At 43.7% G+C, this 22,967-nt stretch overlaps 1 protein-coding gene across 4 annotated transcripts in view; it reads left to right on the forward strand.

Moving 5' to 3' along the window:
- Positions 1 to 22,967, forward strand: part of LOC129775505 (potassium voltage-gated channel protein Shaw-like) — a 410,947-nt gene that overhangs the window by 303,902 nt on the left and 84,078 nt on the right. For all 4 annotated transcript variants that reach the window (XR_008742971.1, XM_055780317.1, XM_055780319.1 and 1 more), the window contains 2 exons: positions 7,633 to 7,750; positions 8,924 to 9,118. Coding sequence is in view for 3 of the 4 variants with exons in the window: in XM_055780317.1 (XP_055636292.1) it covers positions 7,633 to 7,750; positions 8,924 to 9,118 (313 nt within the window). In the remaining variant the exon portion in view is untranslated. The remainder of the gene's footprint in view (positions 1 to 7,632; positions 7,751 to 8,923; positions 9,119 to 22,967) is intronic.

Genomic DNA, 22,967 nt, shown 5'->3' on the forward strand with positions numbered 1-22,967 from the left:
TGTGTGTTTCATTTGTATGGCAGCACCCCCCAGTGAATTAATTACCCTTTAAGCATAAAAAGCAACATATAATAATAAAAAGCCATTCAGTTTTCCCTACACTGTGTTTTATAGATGCAACTGAAAAATCTCCCTATCCAAATATTTCAATCAATCGATGAAAACTGCAAATCTTATATTTAAATTTACAACAATTATTTAAAAAGTATTTTGGGTTATTTGTCACTGGATGGTGTTGATGACTACGAGAAGAAACTCAATGTTTGGGTATCGAATTTCCATCAACGAAGTACTCCTGAAACTCAACGAAATCGACCCATTTCTGAAGCGAACCACGAGTAATGAGAAATGGTCAAAATAGAGGATTATTGTTCGCAAAATACTAGGTATATAAATACTAATACTAATGGTATAAAAATATGAAACCGGAATGCACGCAATCAAAGTTATACATGCTAATCTAAAAGGTTAAAAGTCATATCGATTGCCATTTTTATATGTTTTTGACATCTGTCAACAATATTTAATTCAAAATATTTTTGGATTGAGTCACAATGGTAACAGTCACAAAATTATTTTGATGATAAAAATTGTTAGTTTTGTGGCTACGAACTGCGATTTGCGGACGTTATTTTGCTATAAATAAAACACTAGAATGATACGCATATAATGTAGGTGGAACCTTACGACGAGCTAGCTATCGGCAAATCAAAGTGTAATGGGTGCTTTAAAGAGTTTGAAAAGGTCACAATTTAGATGTGATGAACGAGGAACAAGGAAAACCACTAGAAGTATTTGAAGACACCGAAAACCGGTGAAACAATATAAATTGAATTTTACCGATAAGCATTGATAGGATTGAATAGTGCTCTGCTCCAAAAAAGACTAGAATATATAAAAAAAAAACAATACAAAGACCAGCAAAGGAAACGGTTGAGCTTCCCAAGTGTGATCAACTACCACATGGGGCTTATTCGTCAGACTTGGTTTCTTTCGATTAATATTTATTTTCATCGATGGCCAGCGCTTCAATTCTTATGAAAATGTGAGGAAATGGCTCGATTACCGATTTTGTTAAGTTTGAGGCCATTGTCTTAAATAAAATATTCTTAACCATTCGATAACATGTATTTTTTTGTGAAAAAATAATCAGGTTTATTATGTATACACGAGGTATATTTAGCTCTCTTACATTGTATTGAACTAATCTTATTCAATATCAGTAGGTTTGGTAAAACAAGATAATATTTTTCCAAATTTTACCCCTCCACGGTTTCTATAACTCAGTGGTTCAAAAGAAATCGTTGTTGGTTCACCATTTGTTTAGAGAAATCATTTCCAGTCCGAAAACCGTCGCAAATTCTGATGAAGATAAATGTAAAAATCTCCGGCAATTGCATTGCCTGGAGATGATAAAGGCGACAGACTGTTACGAGCATATTTGCTTTGTGTTTTGTGGAGTTTTTTTTTCTTCCCGATATTGTACGAGTTTATCGAGAAAAGCGGTCCGTTGATGCGTGACGCAATGATGTGTAACTGGGCAACCCACTTGTGGGTCGCTTTATGATGGCACCCTGCTGAGAATATTTGAAGCCAAAAAAAAACAGTTGAGGCGCAAATCGCGAAGCTATATGACGAAGGATGTAATAAAGCAAACCATATTATTACAAATGATTACAAGGCACCACGCTGCGTCCCCTTCAGTGCCGCTATTTTTTTCTTTTTTTGCTCCGGCAATAGATTGAATTTCTCACCATTTGCACGCTGCGAGCCGGAAAATGAAAACCTCATAAAACACACGGAAAAAATGCCATTCCGATTTCCGAATGCCCCTCCCTTCCACCCACAGTGGAATGCCACCGGCAGCCACTCCCCGTAAACGAGAAAATAAAGAGAACGAGTGCATATTTCGATGCGCAATTGATGGGAGCATATGCCATTGGGGCTCTGCCATCCTCGCCGCCGGGACAGAAGGAACATACGATGGCTCCATACATTCCGGCATGATTGGAATTTCAAATGAACATTTAAGTGAGGTTCTTGCGATCCGACGGCCCATTCCTTGCCACAGCCATGGCCCATAGCAGAAGACTGCTGCTTTCCGGCAGCAGTTTGTAAAATGACGAAAAAGCGGGAAGCAGCCCGGCGCGAGAAGATAAAAATAATGAGGACTGAAAATTGAAGCACGTTTCAGTGTAAAATTATTCCAATTTCGCTCTCCGTCGATACGTACCCACACTGTGGTCCTTCCGGGTTTTGGGGACTTGTGGGCGCGGAACATCCAAGTGCTGGAGCCTCCAAAAAACCACCGTGTTGGGCGGGTGCAATGTTAGCGGCCATTGTTGGGAAAGGGGTCGGGAAATGGCTTGATCGCGCTCACAGCAAACAGCAATCAGCTGGAAAAATGGTTTTAATTAAAACTTTTTCGCCGGATGAAATGAAGTGATTTCGAAATTTACGCGACTCTCAGTGTCACCGGGTGAAATAAATAGGCGCCAGTGAATCATGATGATTGATTTTGCTAATCTAACTTGTTTGCTGAGGCAATTCTGTTCCCGAGACAAACCCGGTTGGTTCGAGGAGGGGGAAGGAGGTTTGGTTGTTCATAGCATCATAATGTTTCGCCAAATAAATGAGAAATGATAATCCGCAGCGCTTCTGTCGGCAAACAAACGGTTATATAGACATAACCGTTAGTGTCTACATTTGGGTTTATGTGTTATCGATAGCAATAACATGAAATTATAATTTGCGGTCGAATGTGTCGCGTAATAATTAAAAAATAATAATCCAGCAATGAGCATGTTTCAGCAGAACATGTTTAACTTAACAATTTTTGAAAACGAAACAATTTGTTATTCGAACGTTGCAAAGGTATAAATCGGAAATTTTATAGCTACTTTTTCATTTAGTTCTGCGCGAAATTTGAACTACACAACACGGCCCTGCAACAATGATTCGGTAGTGGAAAAGTTGGTCAGTTTTGTCAACAGATTCATTGCGGTTGATTTTTTTCTCCAATATTGACGAATTTCATGCCAACTCGACTGGTCATTGGCATCAACATCTCAGATTGCTGTGAAACGTTGTGGGTACATTTTTTTTTTATCCAAAATATATATTTTTATTAAGGCTCATATGGCGTCAACCTGACGGGGCCGGGAGTTCAATATTTCGACAATGTTTGCCTTATAACTATGTTAGTAATATGTAACCGATTACTCGCGGTTGGCTCGAGGTTAGTATTACAAGTGTTTTCGTAATTGTGATGTTGCTGTCTCCAATGCTCTGTACCTGCGCCCGACACGGGATACTTCCTATTGGGATGCAGATGACCATTAATCAGCAACGCCCCCTAGTCTGTACCCCATATCTAGCGTGGTGCGTCTTCTCGACTCGAGGAATCCAGGATAGAATGGTCACTAGCCGGCGCAAACATCAGCTCGTGTAGAGTTGTCATGAGCGGTACAACCTTTGGCTCTTGTTGAATGATCAGTGGACTGCACAACCTTCGGCCCGTGCATCTGTAAAGAGTGTGTGTATTTATTGCCGCGACTAAGTAAAAGTTTATCGATCGGATAGGAGGGATACGAAACAGGGACACAACGAAGGAAACATCATTAAACGTTGACATCGGCGTTTCTGAGGAACAGGTATAGATGAAGCAGAAGATCAGGATCACGGCTACCTAAGATATCCCGGACGGGGATATCCGATTGTCTGCCTTGTGCTCTCAGTACTCTAGAGAGCTGAGAGCGAGCAGCATGGAACCGGATACACGACCAGACAACATGCTCGATGTCGTGGTAGCCATCGCCACAATCACAAAGATTGTTTGCTGCGAGCCCAATGCGATAGAGATGCGCGTTTAGGTTGTAGTGATTGGACATAAGCCGTGATATCACGCGAATGAAATCACGACCTACATTCAATCCCTTAAACCAAGCACTCGTCGAGACCTTAGGGATAATCGTGTGTAACCAACGACCGAACTCATCACCACTCCACATGCGCTGCCAACTAACGAGTGTGTCCTAACGAGGAATGTGAAAAAATTCATTATAGGCAATTTGCCTTTCAAAAAGTGTGCCTTCTGAAGCGCCCACCTTAGCTAGCGAGTCCGCTTTCTCATTCCCCGGAATCGAGCAATGAGAGGGAACCCATGCTAAGGTAATCTTGAATAATTTTTCGACCAAAACACTCAATAGTTGTCTTATTCTTGTTAGGAAATAAGATGAGCGTTTATCAACTTTCATTGAGCGAATTGCCTCTATTGAGCTGAGACTGTCTGAAAAAATAAAAAAATGGTCGATGGGCAATGTTTCAATGATCCCTAAAGCGTAGTATATCGCACCCAGTTCAGCGACATACACGGAACAAGGATCTTTGAGTTTGAAAGAGGCACTGGAATTTTCATTGAAGATGCCGAAGCCAGTGGGCCCGTTTATGCATGAACCGTCAGTAAAGAACATTTTATCAGATCTAACTTTCCCATATTCTGCCGAAAATATCTCCGGAATATAATCGGAGCGTAGATGATCTGGGATTCCATGGATCTTTTGTCGCATGGACAGATCAAAATTGACAGAGGAATTGCAAAAGTATGGGAAGCAAACTTGGTTGGAGATGCCCGGTGAAGGGTGCACGTCGTGGGTAAGGTACTCATGGTATAAAGACATAAAACTTGACTGAGGAGTCAGTTGGAGTAGATTTTCGAAGTTATCAATCACCAATGGATTCATGATCTTGCAACGGATGAGAAATCTGTAGGATAATTCTGTGAACCGAAGAGTAAGCGGGGGTACTCCTGCCAAAACTTCGAGACTCATCGTATGTGTCGAATGCAAACACCCCATGGCTATACGCAAGCAACGATATTGTATTCTCTCCAGGTTGAGAATATGAATCCTGGCAGCTGATCGGAAGCAAAAACTGCCATATTCTAACACTGATAATATCGTTGTTTTGTATAACTGAATGAGGTCTCCTGGATGGGCACCCCACCATGTTCCGGTTATTGTTTAGAGAAAATTGATTCTTTGCTGGCATTTCTGTTTCAAATACGCAATGTGTATTCCTCAGGTACATTTAGAGTCAAACTATACTCCAAGGTATTTGAAAAACATCGAGTGCCTGATCGCTTTGCCGGATAGGTGAAGCTGGAATTGGGCGGGTTCGTGCTTCCTAGAAAAAACGACCATTTCAGTTTTCTCCGTAGAGAATTCGATACCCAGCTTGAGGGCCCACGTGAACAGGTTGTTCAGGGTATCTTGCAAGGATTTTTGCAGAACGGCGGGATTAGTACCCGTGATGGAAATAACTCCATCGTCTGCAAGTTGTCTCAGCGTGCAATCTCTAGTTAGACAATCATCCATATCATTGACGTAAAAACTGTACAAGAGGGCGCTTAGGCAGGAGCCTTGTGGCAGGCCCATAAAACAGTATCGAGAAGATTTCAAGCTGCCATGATTGAAAAACATGTGCTTTTCTGAGAGTAAATTGTACAGAAAATTATTCAGAATGTGCGAAAGTCCACGATTATGAAGTTTCTCTGAGAGAATTTCCATGGAAACTGAATCAAATGCCCCTTTGATATCGAGAAAAACGGAAGCCATTTGTTCTTTGCGAGCAAATACGATTTGGATTTCAGAAGATAGCAGCGCGAGACAATCATTCGTCCCTTTACCTCGGCGGAAGCCAAACTGCGTATTTGACAGCAAATTGTTCGTTTCAACCCACTTGTCCAAACGAAGTAGAATCATTTTCTCTAACAATTTACGAATACAGGATAACATTGCAATCGGCCTATACGAATTGTGATCGCAAGCCGGCTTGTTGTTATTTATACAGACTTGATTATATGTGATTCGATTATATACAATTTTGGACTCGATTATATACAGTCTGGATTTTTTTTTATATTTCAAATATGACTTATTTCAAGAAGAAATGTAATCTTTCGACGTTAAGGTGAAATTTAAGTGGCTATTACATGTACAGTGGGGTAAAAATCGTGATTTTTGAAGATTTTGCTTGAATTTTCCGCCAGGTATTGTTTATATCGATTTTGCAGCCAAATTAAGAAAGATAGAAGTTGGGTGTCAAAGAATAAATTGTAGATCAGTTAGAGAGCTTTAATTTCATTGATAGAAACAATCTAGTTCAATGTATTTTTAAAGATAAAATTAATAATAAAACGTTAAAAATTATTAACTTGTAGGGTTTTCACTTCCAAAATGTTATTAAAATCCACTAATTTAGATGTTTCACTACTATATCCTATGCTAAATTTCCTCATCTTTCAAATTAAAGCAACAGAATCGTCTTCCACAGCGTACTTATTAATGTAGAGCCTGTTTGAGGCAACAGAGTCCGAAACAAAAAAAAATTGTATAACTCTGTCATTGTTTCAATTCTAACATATACGTAGAAGGATTTTTTTCATCAAATATGATCATCTATCACCTCTCGAGAGAATCTGGATAAAATAATTTTTTTCCTATGAGAAAGGTGTTTTCTGACTTTAAGGGGATGAACCAAAAATGAAATTCCTTTTTTTAATTCAAAAAACGAAAAATACATGCAAAAACAACGAATAAAAATTTTTTTTTTGATTCAATTATATACAGGATTCGATTATATACAGGGAAAAGAAATCAGAAACTGTATATAATCGAGTCCGCCCTGTATACGGTGAGATGCATCTTTTCTACTTATATAGGCGTCAATTAATAACGCCACTAAACTTTTTCGAAAAATCTTGCCTTATCCAATTATTCTAACGAATTGTCAAGATGATAACGCAATTTGAATATTTGTTTTCATGAAATCTATCCAACATTCTCTATTGACTTTTAAAGAAATGGACCATATCTTAATTTCTCCCCCGTAACGTGACAGCTTTCCGCTTGAAAAATGAATTGATAGAAATTATTTCCCGCTGGCTGTCCTTTCGCGCAGCAGCTTCTGCCCTATCTCGGCGCGCACACTGTACACTTTTCCACGAAAGCACCGAATGTAAATTCCATTACTCGGGATGCCCGCAAACGTGGACGAAGTGACTTCGGTGAATATTTATGATGACATAAAACTCATCAATTCCATTGCCCAGTGAAATGTGGTGAACATCGAAGCGGAAACATCCGTCCGCGCCCGGTCGGGTACAACTGTTTCGAAAATCATTACAATCCTGGCGACTTGAGTTACGTATACCGCCTCCACTCCACTCCGTGGGTAGCCTTTGGCGATCGTGTTCCCCCTAATTGGGAGCGGGGAAGGTTATCGGGTCCAAAATGGAAACACCGAGATGGGGGTCGCATATATATATATTTTTTTTTTGCTAGAATACATGGGGCAAGCTGCCAATGTCAATAATTATAGTTATTGTAGGTGATGTTTTTGCATTCACCGCGTAATGAAATTTGTATGTCCGAAACATATGGACACAAATTGATTTACTTCAGTAAAATGTGGCAAAAATTATGATGAAAAGATGTATTGATTTAATAACGAAAAAGAATTGCGAGTGGCAGATATTGCATTCTGTTAAATAGCCTCACAGATCAAGCATATATTATACATGACAAATTAATGCTTCAATATTTTCCATTCGCTGTGTGTCTTTTATTGCAGGACTGGAAAGTTACATTACCCGACGGACGTTTGCGGACCACTGTTCGAGGAGGAGTTGTCCTTCTGGGGTTTAGACTCAAACCAAGTAGAACCGTGTTGCTGGATGACGTACACACAGGTAGGTGCACCCAACTATCCATAAAGTTACAGATTTGGTTTCTCTATTTTACGAAAATTATCATATATCACACCACAATTGAAGTGCCAACAGCTCGCATGCGAGTTCGGGTCAAAGACAAACTCGAACGTTCAAAAAATATGAAAAGAAGTGATTACTCCTGAGGAATATCCTTATATCGCACCGTGACATCATCTATCTTGGTGTCCCGCTGTGTACCGTGTATCTGTTGTTGTCAAACTGAAAACCGCAGTTTCGCACATCTTTTTTTTTTTGCTCACACGACTTTGTCAGTTCATACAAAATGTGGCGTTGAAAGGGACTCTTCTGAATAGATGTATCTCTGGTGCGAGCTTTTGCCGTTTCCCGCTGAGGGTAGAGCACTTCCAACTTCCATTGGAGATGGCACCACCTGGGTGAGTGTCGTTTTCTCCATTTAAATATTTGCTCGTATATTTTTGTTATATAACAGCTACTCTGCTCGCTATCAGAACCCGGAAACAGGCGAGACAGGGGGATTGTGGGCTTCCGATGTGCCCTCACCATCTCCTTGTCAGTTCTCATTGTTCCGCAGCCAGCGATTTGAACGTCAGGACCTGCTGCTGCCGAAGCTGGATGCGCTGAAAGCCATCATCATTTCTTTAAAAAAATCTCATTATTAAATTATGAGGCCAAGAAAAATCTTCAAGCAATGCGAGGGAATACTTTATGCGGATAGAAGACTGCAAGTGAACTCGCACTCAATGACGCAGCACGAAATACCTTATCCTCTCCGCACTTCATCCACCGATTATATCTTTATTTCGTTCAAACTCAGTCTGCTATCCAAAATAAAGTTGGCAAATTCGCAAATAAACTTTCTGGAGGATCTGCGATAAAATACAAGATTGATTATTAAAAACGAAAATCAAATTGCTAATGCGCAATTTTCTGCCAGAAGACTGAATTGTGTATACACAAATATCAGATATCTCCGTGCTGTCGCCAAATTATATGCTCTGCTGTCCTGTCTGTGGTAAATGATTTTCCACAATTGCCCACGGCGCGGGTGCTAAAATACTTAAACACATTAAAAACGAATTAAACCGTTAGTCGATAGCCGCGTTTCGATTGCACACGATATTAAATATCACTTCATTTGTTTTTTTTTTTGATTTCTTCTTTACTTCGCAGCACCGGAACACGCAAGAAACATTGGCTGTTTTAGATAGGCTAGATTTAGATACGGAAAAGCCTACCGACGAAGAGGTGGCGAAAAAGTTCGGTTTCGAAGACGCTTACAATAAGGGCAAGGTGAGCTGGTGGCAGCATCTGAAGCCCCAGATCTGGTCACTGTTCGACGAGCCGTACAGCTCCAACGCCGCTAAGGTGAGTATTGAATGGTTACTTTAGATCTTTCACAGTACTTTGTGTCGTCATGTTACACACTCCATCCAATTGTGTGGTATTTGATTTCGATTGAAAATGCAAATTTATTGTGCGAAATTTAGCTTATGATGAGACATTTATTCATCAGAGCGAATTGGTTTCTTTCCTATTTTAAGCCCATAAAAATAGTCTTATTCAAACTTAGTCATACCACAATGAAAAATTAAATTCTCAGAACTGCCATCATATGGGAGAAATTTCGAAAAGCGGAAGGATCGAAGCAGAATCTACCGCTTTTGGGAATTACTGTGGTTACTGGAATAAATCTCCGGTTGGGCTTTAGCAGTATTTAGGTTTTCGTATATGTATTATTTCTATTTTTATCCGTTGACTTTAATGACGAATGCTACATTTGTTTTTTTCATGATATAAGTCAATCGATAACGAAACGAGTCTGAATTTTTGTATGTAGTTATGCCAACTTATCAACCTTCTTATGAATATGAGATTAGATTTTGTTCTATGCTCCCACCACAAGTCCGACGAATATTCTTACTTTGTCACTCAGTCAGCAGTACCAGCGTTTCGAGTTGACACTTGTCATGGGTTGTGGTTACGAGATTGGAAAATAGAAACTCAAGTGTAGTTCCCATACCAGAAACAGAAAACAGGACGTCGCATTTCCTTTTCAATGTGATTATGGTCTCAGATGAGAAGTGCAAATCAATTCCTAAGATAGACAATAACGCACTATTAGCTAAAGGAAATGACCTTCATACAGTGTGAAGCATACTAGTTTTTCTTCATGAGAGATTATCGGAAAAAATTCTACAAGAAAGAGTTCATGAATGCTGCTTCGTTTCCAGGGGAGGGTGAATGTTGGAATATGCTTTTCCAAAGTCAGTATGATCCGACCAATGACACATCTCTGATTTCCGAGGACAACCTACAATATTTTGAGAAAATACAGGAAAATTAAATTCAATTTCCCTGATCCGAGGAATACTAGCCACGCTTATTGTGCTCCCTTGGCCGAGTGGTTAGCGTCATAACTAACATGCCGGGTGTTCGGGTTCGATTCCCGTTCTGGTCGGGGGATTTTTTCGTCAAAGAAATTTCCTCCGACTTGCACTGTGATCACGCGTATTCCTAGAGCTTGCCACTCAGAATGCATTCAAGGCGTGTTATTTGGCATAGAAATCTCAACTAAGTACTAATAAAAATGACACAAGTAATACTACGTTGAGACGGCAAAGTTCCTCTAGGAACGTTAGTGCCATTGAAGAAGAAGAAGAAGAAGAAGCCACGCTTATTTTACTCTTGATTACCACGTTGAGCCCCGAATTTGTTTTGCTGCGCTTTCAATTCAGCTCACATCAATAGAATTTGCACAATATCAGTCAGGGCGCGGCATAGTCATAGCCAACTGAGGATAGTCGGCTGACTAACCGACTGATTATATCCATAGTCAGTCGGTGAATGACTTTTGGCTCTTCACGCAGTTTCTCCGCCAAAACGACTGAACAGTCAGTCGGGCGTTTAGTCGCTATCTCCCTCTACCGACTCGACTATATCATTCCATTCTTCCCAGTCAAATTGTCCTCATTGCATTTTGAAGTGACTTCCCCCAAAACGAATTCGTGCCTCTCTCTCTCCCATGCACGTTTGCATACATCGATGTTTGAGTTCATCGTGGTTTGACAAACGCTACAGGTGAGCTAGATTTTTTGTAGCGTACACGAAAACTACTCACATGTATTTGTATTTATTTCTCAATTCAACTGACAATTGTTGTCTCAATGAATAAAAAACTTATGCTAATCTTAGTTGGCCAACAGTACGAAATAGGTCGAGAAGCCGTTGTCGGAAATTGTTGGCAGAAATATTAAAATCGAAGAGATTGAAATTTGTCGTTGAAATGCTGACAGATCGAACGGATGGGCTCATGCAACCCATAATTTCTGCTTCGTGAATCCAACAGCAGAAAATCACGTTGGCGTAATGGTCTTTCAGGCACGTACATGTTCAGTTGAGCCAGCAGTGGTGGGCAGTCAATGTCTCCTGAGAATATTTTCCCAGCAAATGTAGCTTGAGCGACTATGCGTCTAACTTCAAGTGGTTGAATATTCAACAGACGACAACGATCCTCGTAGGGTGGCAGGTTCCGAGGATCGCGCCAACGAAGAAATCGGAGGGCGTATCTGACGAACTTCTTTTGAATAGCATCAATACGGGCGATCCATCTAGTGTGATAGGGGCACCATACTACTGAGTTTGAGTCCAATATTGATCGGACAAGTGCAGGGATCGGAGACACAGTGGGTCGCGAAATTCGTCGGCAATTTTGAATATAAAGCCCAATTGGCGATTGGCTCTGGCAACAATATCGTGATAGTGATTCCGAAAAGAATGTCCGCTATCCAGGATAACTCCGAGATCCTTGAGGTGTTGAGGTCACGTTACATTTTTCGACACTGACACTCGGCATGTTTCTGGAACATCAATCTGCAAAGGTACATACCAAAGTTTGCAGATCCTGGCAGTCCGAATGGCATTTGACTAATTTGAATATTTTTGCATCGTCAGCAAAAAAGAAACGGCATTCCGGAGGTATCAGCAACGAAACATCATTCAAAAATAATGAAAATAATAGCGGCCCGAGGTTACTGCCTTGCGGGACTCCAGAATTGTTGGAAAACGTCTCCGATTCTGAGAGGCCAATCTTGATCCGAACTGAGCGATCTAATAAGTAGGATCTGAACCAATTAACACTTCTTGATGAAACACCGAGTTTATCCAGTTTAGCGAGGAGAATTTCGTGGTTCACTGAATCGAAAGCAGCTTTCAAATCCATGTATACAGCATCAACTTGCCATCCCGAGTCCATACTTCGTAAACAAAACGATGTGAACTGCACCAATTTGGTGGATACCGATCGCTTTGGGTAGAAACCATGCTGTTGTGTGTCGATATAGTATTTGCAACAAGCAAACAAAGATCCATTTACTATTATCTCGAACAGCTTAGAACATGCGCACAAGGTAATTACCGCGGTAATTACCAACATCGCGTTTGTCGCCTTTTTTATGCACCGGAAACATATATGAAAATTTCCAACGGGTTGGAAATTCGCTTTGCTGAACCGACAGATTGAATATCGTTGTTAACGGAGAGCAAAGAACATCTGCACAAAACTTCAAGACTGCTGAGGGTATTCCGTCGGGCCCAACGGCATACGAGAGCGTTAATTTACGCATTGCGATTTTCATCATCTCTTCTGTAAAGTGAGGAATGTCGAAGTTGAATCCAGCACAAGGCAGTCCGCTGGTAGCTTCTGCAACTTGCATAGCAGAGGTTGAGGAATTGTTGAACACTCGTTTGCAAATTGCATTTCTCAGGATCATTATTAGCCGTGCTATTTCCAAAAAACATAGAACAAGGCAGTCCAGCATCTTTTCGTTTGGTATTCACAAATGACCAGAACCCACGAGGGTTGGTGCGTAGATTCGCTTCCGTTCGTTTTACGTACCGATTATAGAGAAAACGGTTATATTGACGGTAACAACGACTGGCCAAATTGAACTATCGTTTGAAGTAAGATGACCGGCAGTTACTGTAACTTCGCAGAGCGGTTGATCGTTTTCGCTTCAGCTCGCGTAAGCGGCGATTGGACCAAGGAGGATTATGAGGTGGTCGTCGAGCAGGAACAACACGAAAGATAGCATCCACTACTGCTGTACAGAAGTACTCCACTGCGACATTGACACTATCGGTAGATTCGATGAAATTCAAGTCAATATTGGCGAGTTCATCACTCAATAAAGCGTAGTTGGCTCGACGGAAGTTCAGAGATGTTTGTTCAGATGGTGCAACATAAACGATCGGAGTGTGCAAGCTTATTAACGTGACGAGAGCAGGGTGATCAGCACCGAGATCAATTAGGGGATCAGCCGCCAAAGCAATCGAAGAAATGGGTAATGCAGCATCATTATCCAGGACAAGGTCCAGTAATCTACCATTTCTATTCAGATGTGTGTTGGCTTGATAAAAACCGTGAAGGTTGAATCCGTCCAGGAGAGCACAGCAGGCCTCGGATATATGCGATGTCAATGGATCGATGACTGGTGTACTACTTTCGGGGAAACACCACTGCAAACCTGCTTGATTATAGTCACCGAACAGAAGAGCAGGAGAGTGAACTTTCAAACGAGCTGAAACTGAACCAATGGATTCCACGTGTTCGTCGATCGCCGTACTATCGTTTTTCCTGTTAGGCGGGAGATAAATAACGCCGATACTTATAGTGTTGTGATTAACTTCCACCAAAACCCACAGTTGCTCAAGTAGGAGAGAAATACGGGCAGGATCAAGATAACTGGTTAGTCGCCTCGTGATAGCAATCAGTACTCCTCCACCACGAGATTTATGACTATTCAGATGACTTCTATCGGTTCGGTATACGGCGTACGAAGGTCCAAAAAGCTGCGTTGAGAAAATGCGATCATCCAGCCATGTTTCAGTCAAGACAATCAAATCAAACTCTTCTTCGGAAACAGACAAGAAGAAAGCATCTATTTTGGATGCTTTCTTCTTGTCTGTTTTTTGATAATAAATCCGGAGGTTCGAGGAACGTCGATCGCAGGAACTGGAAATCGAAGGGATTTCAGGTGCCGAAAGTTCAGAATTATCAGTATACTCACCTGAACTTACAGGTCGGAAGCTCCCTGGACCAACACCGACCACAGGACCGGGACAATGGTGATGGCAGATGTTGATAAAGGGCACGACTGGGTCGGGTGGCGAGGGAACTTCCTCAATACCTGTTACTGGTTGTCCCGGATCCAATGTAGAGGCATCGAACAAAAAAGAGGATGAGCAGCAATTGCTAGAAGGTGAAGCAGTGTCAAGTACCAGAAGCTCGTTATGACAACTATACTTGCCTGCTGTTGCAGGTAGGAAGCCCCTTTTACCAACACCAACTGTAGGACCGGGACGACGATAATGCCTGTTACGGAGTGTCCCGGGGCCAGTGATGTAGTGGTGACGTCAGAAACCGCAGAGTTGTGATGAATTAGTTTTTTGCCAGGTCAACAAACTCTCGGAATTGTAACCCGGCAGGCCATGAGGCCGGATCAAGTGCCAAATCCTTAATGCTAGGATCCAGACCAATCTTAAATGACACAAAAGTAATGTTACTAGTATCCCTGCCTTTAGGAACCAGTCGGAAAACTTCAGCTGGACCTACGGTGTCCAAACAGCGGGACACAATGTTTTGCACGTCGCTATCAGAGATGAGTGGATTCAAAAACGATAAATACAGCCAAAACTTAACCGGAGGCGCAGCAGGTGAGATGGAAGGAACAGAGAGATCGCTCAAATCCATCGATTTAATTCCTTTTGCCATTGGTACATCGACATCAGGGCGATCTTCGCGTCTACGTTTTACGCCTGAACTAGGCCAAACTGGAGCTACACTCACTGAGCGATTGCGTATAAAATAGCGTGCTGTGTGTGCGCTATTTTGCACGCCTAATACTAACTAATACTAATGCGAGGACCTTTATAGCATACTTTTTTTTTTTTATCCAAAATATATATTTTATTAAGGCTCATATGGCGTCAGCCTAACGGGGCCGGGAGTTCAATATTTTGACAATGTATGCTTAGACTATGTTAGTAATATGTAACCGATTACTCGCGGTTGACTCGAGGTTAGTATTACAAGTGTTCTCATAATTGGTATGTCGCAGTCTTCGATGCTCTGTACGTGTGCCCGACACGGGATACTTCCTATTGGGATGCAGCTGACCATTAATCAGCAACGCCCCCCTAGTCTGTACCCCATATCTAGCGTGGTGCGTCTTTCTCGACTCGAGGAATCCAGGATAGAATGGCGGCGCAATTATCAGCTCGTGTAGAGTTGTCATGAGCGGTACAACCTTTGGCTCTTGTTGAATAATCAGTGGACTGCACAACCTTCGGCCCGTGCATCTGTAAAGAGTGTGTGTATGTATTGCCGCGACTAAGTAAAAGTTTATCGATCGGATAGGAGGGATATGAAACGGGGACACAACGAAGGAAACATCATTAAACGTTGACATCGGCGTTTCTGAGGAACAGGTATAGATGAAGCAGAAGATCAGGATCCCGGCTACCTAAGATATCCCGGACGGGGATATCCGATTGTCTGCCTTGTGCTCTCAGTGCTCTAGAGAGCTGAGAGCGAGCAGCATGGAACCGGATACACGACCAGACAACATGCTCGATGTCGTGGTAGCCATCGCCACAATCACAAAGATTGTTTGCTGCGAGCCCAATGCGATAGAGATGCGCGTTTAGGTTGTAGTGATTGCACATAAGCCGAGATATCACGCGAATGAAATCACGACCTACATTCAATCCCTTGAACCATGCACTCGTCGAGACCTTAGGGATAATCGTGTGTAACGAACGACCGAACTCATCACCACTCCACATGCGCTGCCAACTTACGAGCGTATACTGACGAGGAATGTGGAAAAATTCATTATAAGCAATTTGCCTTTCAAAAAGTGTGCCTTCTAAAGCGCCCACCATAGCTAGCGAGTCCGCTTTCTCATTCCCCGGAATCGAGCAATGAGAGGGAACCCATACTAAGGTAATCTTGAATAATTTTTCGACCAAAACACTCAATAGTTGTCTTATTCTAGTTAGGAAATAAGATGAGCGTTTATCAACCTTCATTGAGCAGATTGCCTCTATTGAGCTGAGACTGTCTCACTTCTTAACTAGGCGAACCTAGCCAGAATTTTCACCTGCCCCCGGGCTTCTGAATGCCAAAGGGGGACTAGGCTCTGCGGAATGCACGTATCTGCATGCTCGTGCTGTTTCAGTTCTGACCGAGAAATTGTCGGATAATCGCGCAGGTGCTAAGGATGACCGACTTTTGGATGCCGGCCAATTCCTTCTCCTTATTCAACACCTTTAGCGCTTCCAGAAGTGTCTTCGGGATAATTCCAGTTCCAGAGAGAACGACTGGAACAATTCTTGGAACCTCCCTTAGCCCCCACAGTTCCTTGAGCTCCACGGCCAATGGTCGGTACTTGCAGATTTTGCGACCGTGGGTCTCCTCCAGATTCTGGTTCAGTGGAATAGCGACATCGATGATGGTGACTTTGCGGTCGCTCTTGTCGTAAACCATTATATCTGGGCGGTTGTGGTGGATCGAGAGGTCGGTCAGAACAGTGCGATCCCAGTACAGCTTGAAACGGTCATTTTCCAGGACAGGTGCAGGCAGGTACCGGTAGTTTGGTACGTTGTCTTCCAGTAGAGCACATTGGAGCGCCAGTTGTCGATGAACAATACGGGCCACGTTGTTGTGGCGCTCGGTGTAGGCTGCGTTGGCCAAAACGGGACAGCCTCCCATAATGTGCTCTATGTTTTCACCTGGTTGATGGCACATCCGGCAAATGTCATCAACGTCTTGATGCCAGACGTACCGCCTGCAGTTTCTCGTCGGCATTATCCTGTCCTGGATGGCTATCATGTCGGCTTCTACTACTGAAGAGAGTTCACCACGCGTTAGCCACAGATTAGATGCGGCCTTGTCGACGTGTGGCCGGTCCAGTTGATGGGGGTGGGCACCATCCACTGCCTTCTGCTTCCAAGCTGCAATCTTCTCCTCCACTGTCTGCAGATTGCAGTTGAGTTGGTACTCCGCTTGCGCCAAGTGCAGAGCGCTGTATCCTCTGTCAGCGGCGCAGACAGCCCGGTATAGCGCGTTTTGGTTGGCGCGTTCTGCGAAGTACTCGCGCAGTTGTCGTACCTGGGCAACACACAGTGCAGAAATGTCGACGATTCCAAGTCCCCCTTCTTTGCGTGGTAGTGAAACTCTCTCCAGTGCCGATTGAGGATGGTGCATTCCGGCCTCTTTGAATGCTTTCCTCATCCTCCTCTCAAGGTCCTCTAGGTCAGTTTTGCTCCATTTGACTACACCAAAACTGAAGGTCAGCAGGGGACCCGCGAATGTGTTGATCGCGCGTACCTTGTTCCCCGCGTTGAGGAAAGTCCTCAGGACACAGTTCACTCGACTCAAGAACTTGTCTCGCAGCTCCGTCTTGATGTCGGAGTGGCGAATCCCGGTGAGCTGTCGGAATCCAAGATATTTATAGGATTCGCCACGAACCATGTCTCTTATAAACTCGCCGTCATAGACCTCGTAGCCTCCGGATTCGGTAAGTTGTCCTTTCAGCAAGTGGACACAGCGACACTTGTCGAGGCCGAACTCCATACAGATGTCCCTGCTTATTTCTTCGACAACCCGGATAGCTACACCTAGACGCTGACGTGAATCAGCGTAGACCTTGAGATCGTCCATGTAAAAGGTATGGGTCACTTCTTCGTGGGCGCCGTCGCCATACCTTATTTTATAGCCATGACCGTTTCTATTGAGCGTCCTACTGAGGGGGTTCAGTGCCAGACAAAACCAAAGCGGGCTGAAAGAGTCGCCTTGGAATATCCCCCTCTTTATCTGCAGCGTTCTAGACTGCAACACATTTTCCCCATCACTGAGGTGCAGAGACGTACTCCACTGCCTCATCGCATGCTGCAGGAACCTAACGACGACGGGATCAATTTTGTAGAGCTCCAATACCCGGACGAGAAACGAGTGAGGTATGGAGTCATAAGCCTTCCTGTAATCGATGTAGGCCATACTTAGGTTCCGCTGGTTATATACCGCCTGGCCGACTATGGCTGCGTCGATGATGGCCTGGTCTTTGCAGCCATGCGTATTTTTCCTGCATCCTTTCTGCTCTTCTGCGATGATGTGATGCTGTTCGCAGTGAGCAGATACTTTGGCGGTAATTATGCTGCTCAGTATTTTGTACAGACTCGATAGGCACGTTATCGGTCTGTACTTTGATGGGTTCAATGTGTTGCTGTCTTTCGGGAGGAGGAATGTGACGCCACGGGTGGCGAATTCAGGGAGGTTGTGTGGGTCACGTAGCACCTTGTTGAAGCACTCAGCTATCTTTGGATGTGCGACGGTCAGCTTCTTGTGCCAAAAGTTCTGGACACCATCGGGGCCCGGTGCTGCCCAGTTCCTCAGGTACCGCGAGGCTTCGCGGACATCGTTCTCTCCGACGATGATAGCTGGCATCTCTCCAATTTCACCACAACTCTCCTCCTCCCGTCTTAACCACATTTGCCCGTCGCGATGTTCTACTGGGGTCTCCCAAATACCAGCCCAGAAGTTCGTCACATCGCTAATATCTGGCAAACCTTCGCGGTAGTCGGGCTTCTCGTCGCTAATGTGGTCGTAGAACGCTTTCTCGTTATCTCTGAACATCCGATTTTGTTCCTGGCGCTTTGCAGAGTCAGAGTAACGTTTCAGCCGTTTTGTAAGGACGCTCAATTGCTGTACCAGTGTGTCGAGTTTTTCCGTCAGCTGGTGAGCTCCCAGCTGGCGAAGTTCAGTAGGCCGCACGATCACAGCAACTTAGCGACATAATTTCGCCGATCTGCTGCCTCTTTTGTACGCCATCAGTCTTCCAATTGCGGCGCGCTTGTTTAGGATCCGTTGCTCCAATCTCCTTCGCCATGGAGGCTCACGCCTTTCACGGAGATGTTGGAGCAGTCCGCCTCTTGGCCTAATACGGTATCCTAAACTTTTGGCGGTCGCCACAGCAGCACAGTAAACTTTCAGTTGCAGCTCCTCCATGTTCTCAGCATCAACCAAGTGCAGCGGAAGAACGTGCTCGTTCATGAGCTTTACTGCACTTGTCAGCCTGCGGGAATGCTGCAACTTCGGGATCCTGGGGCGCGACAATGGGTCTGTGTCGCGGAACTGTGAGATCGCCTCGTCGTAGTGGAAGACCAGATCGCGTAGTAGTGGTTGATCTGGCTGTGGGTCTTCCGGCTCAGGGGGTTGTAGTATTGTGGCCTCCACTGGTGCTGATTCGCGTGCCCCACTCGCGAATGACTTGCTCAGCCGTACTGAACTTCGTCTCGACACATCGCTTACTCTGTTGTTCCTGGAGCTTATTTCTCTCTGCACCTGCTGCTTGATCTCGTCGATTTGCATTTGGGAGAGCATGTTGTTGCGTACTATCGCTCTACGCCTGGCGTTCATCGCGTTCTGATCAAGCCTCCCGACGAACTCTGGATACGCTTCCTCGAACATTGTTAGTATTCGAGGGCGACCGCTCATGTCCGTCTCCAAAGCAGTGCAGATGTAATAGGCGCGGATCACGAATTCATTCATTTCGTGTGTCCACATGATCCGGCGCCTAGTGGTACCCAACAGTGTGGACGACTGTCGTCTGGCAGTCGCAACACGTCTCTTAGGCGCAACGTTTCTTGGGTGATGTCGATGGCTGCTGTTTCCGTGTGGCGGTAGCTCTTCGGGTTGAACCCGGCTGGTGGCCCGCTCTTGCACATCGCCCTCCAGCCGCTGGCCGCTCGCTCTTACGCCCGTTCCAGGACCAGCTCCAGTTCGGGGACCCTCCTCGGGTGATCGCATTCTAATTACTCTTCGTGAACGTAGCTCCATTTTCTGGGTGTATCACCTTTGCCCGGGAGACAGCGGGTTGGCAAGGCCTCCATGACCCGGGAGGCCTTCCCCGGGAGAGATATAGCGCTCTGACTCGCTCGCACCCCCTCACTTAGCCACTTTCGACACCCGTTCTCGGAGCCAAGACCAGGTGTGTGTTTCCAGTTCACGCCCGATCTAAAAATCTAAAAATGTCGTCATATGATCTTCGTGGAGGCGTGAGATAGGAACATTTGAGACCAACAGGCAGGCTCCTACCCTATGTTGATCCCCATTTGAGAACCTTTTTTTTTATAATTTTGGAAACACTTCTTTATTGTAATAATGATAGCTACGTAAACATCGAAACGTTCGCATTTTTTTCACTCGATTTAGAACAGTCCAAATCAAATGATATCGATAACAAATGTTAACCGTAAATCAAGCTGGCACAACCGAGTAGACTTTAGTTCGATTGGTACTTTTTGCCATCAGCCGTGGAGATTCTCGTCTGGGGCGAGTGTCTGAGAGTGTTCTCGGCGATGTCACGAGCGTGAGTTTCGATGTCGGTGTCGCTTTCAATGGTGTTTGCTGCCGTGTATTTGTTGTCAATTTTATGCCATGAGAAGTTTTATTCAGTAACCTTCTGGGAGAATTCCGCATAGTCTCTGTCTTTATTTTTGGTGTCTCGTTACCCTGATCCAAAATATATGGCGTGAAACACAAATCTTTTTCAGCATTCGGCACATTCGTTGACAAGAGGATCTTCGAATCTTGTTGTATTTTACGGATTATTTCAGGTGAATTGAGATTAGTTTTTGTGGGAGTTTTAGCCGCAAGCCGTAGCTTCTGTCTGCGGTTTACACCGCCATGTGGGGATTTAGCGAGACCTCGCTTACGCGGGGTGGAATGACGAGGACTTTTTGGATTATTGCTAGCGTTTGCGGCTTTGACCTTTTGAACTTGTCGATTTTGTATTTTGTCCGGTTCGTTCATCAAAGAAGACAATGCTTCGCCACTATCCACTTCTTTCTTCGTCGCGAATTTAGCACTTTGTCGACGGTTTGCTTGCAAATTTTGCGATAGCGTTTGATTCACGTTGGAGACCATTCCATCGAACAGTTTTGCCTTCGCCATTACCATTCCAGCGTTTTGACTTCGCAAGCGAGCAATCGAGGCTCGCCCTGACTGAGAATCTTGCAATGGAGTCAAGTGAGTCTTGAGCAAAGTAGAATTCAACCGGCCAGGTGTTTTGAGTGATGATAGCATGGGAGTTCTGGCTGGAGTCTTACGGGGAGGTACTTCGGGAGGTAACATGGGCGTTGATGCCTCTACTATTTTGATTTTTTGTACAGTTTGTGGTGTTTTGTCGACACCTCCATTGCTCGATCGCAACGAGTTCCTTTGTTTCCTTTCTCGACTCGTGCACGAAGAGATATCTAATTCCTGCTGGGAGCCTGAAATTTTGAAAAAATACTCCGCACACGTCCATTTATCTTTCTCTTTTTCTTCGTCCGTGAAATTTTGTACTATAGTACATTTACTAGTATCGTTGTCCTCTGTGCGTCGTATAGGGCTCACGTCTGGTTGCTTCAGTCCACTTTGAACAGTATTTGGTCGGCCTCTTTTGAGATTCGTTTTAGGATAAAACATTAAATCAGATATTACTGGCGGAATTTGTTTGCTGTTCATGGTAGCAGTAGTCATGTGCCACGATTGGTTTCGAGAAAGACGGACATTTTCCTTGGAACGTCGTCGGATAGAACCAATCTTACGCGCGCTAGAAGATCGCATCGGTTTATGTTCTGCACTACGACGAATCTTGAGCTCTCGACTTAATTTCTTTTACGTTGATCCGTACTTGAGCAGCTCGCTTCAATAGGTTCACTATGTACAAGGGTTTGTTGATATTTATTCTCGACGCTCACGACATTATCCATACTATCTCCGGTATCGCTTTCGATACTTCCAATAATGTGCCCAAATTCCTGGGATATACGCGTTTCGATTGCACTGACACGTTCTTTTATAGCTTCATATTCACTCTTAGTGATTCGCATGTATTCTTGTCTAGTTTTCTCATGTTCCTTCTTACCACCATCATCATCATCATCAACATCATCATCGAATAAAACTTTTCCCTTCAATGTAGTAATTTTTGTCATTTCAGCCCCATGTAGGTCAGTATTTTTTACAACTTGTTCAGTGTTAGGTTCTGATAACACGGGAGATACGCCTACAAACACCATAGATTCTTCGGTTTCATCTTCTTCGGGTTTGATTCCGAAACTGATTCGATCAGAGAATACATTTCCCGAATTCGCGGAAGGGTTATCATTACCGTTGCGTTGTTGTTGTTTTTTACTACACTCCACCGACGTTCCATTGGTTTACCGTCGGTAATCGAAACAGTTGAAGTACTAGGAACTAGCCGGCTTCCACTCTTGGCAGTTTTGTTCCTATTGCCGCCAATACTCAGTCGAGATTTCTTTACCTCCTTGATTATTGTGTTGGGAGTATACGGCAATATTTCCCGATTGCCTGGAAGGGAATCGATCACCTCCTTCTTTTTCTTCGCACTGAACGGCATGCCGTCAGTAACCTTGCGCTTCTTGACAGACTTATTAAGACATGGAGTTGCTATCGCAGCCACCACCGTTGTATCCCGATCGGGCAGTTCATCTGTTTTGTCCAAGCTTTCGGAGGAACCATTTATAGCATACTTGATAAATGTCTAAGTTCGTTGGTTTGAGTTCACGATGGGTAGAAAATAAACCGTCCGTTGATGGGGTAACTACGTTTTTGCATCAGGATTCAAGTTTTCGTTCCTCTTTATATGGACGTGCGTATGCGGGTACAAAATTAGTATCAGGGGGAAATGGAAATGTGGATTGAACAGGGGTTAGACATCAATTGAATATAGGCTACCCAAAATCAAAATCAATATGGCGTCATTTGTTTATCAACATATCATTTACGAGGATTGAAATCGAAAAATGCGCTGCTTTATTCTAACTGCATGAGCGATTCTCATATTTCGGTTTCGCATGGAGGTGTTCAAATTTAACATGGAGTTTAAAGTTAGCCACTATTCGACTATATAACCGAACCGAGTTGTAAACAACAGTAATTTATTGAACCAAAATGTCAATAAACCGCAGCAATATTGGGTACACTGGCAATATGAGGGATTTGACGATTTAGTCGTACCCCTGGGATTGAACTTAGTTGAATGAAGAGGCAAATTTGTATTCATTAGTCGAGTCAGTTAAAATAACCACTGACTGGACTAGTTCACCGGTCATCCTCGCTGGTCAGTGCTAGTCAATTCATGTTCTA

Source organism: Toxorhynchites rutilus, chromosome 3, assembly GCF_029784135.1.
Source record: "Toxorhynchites rutilus septentrionalis strain SRP chromosome 3, ASM2978413v1, whole genome shotgun sequence".
NCBI lineage: Eukaryota > Metazoa > Arthropoda > Insecta > Diptera > Culicidae > Toxorhynchites > Toxorhynchites rutilus.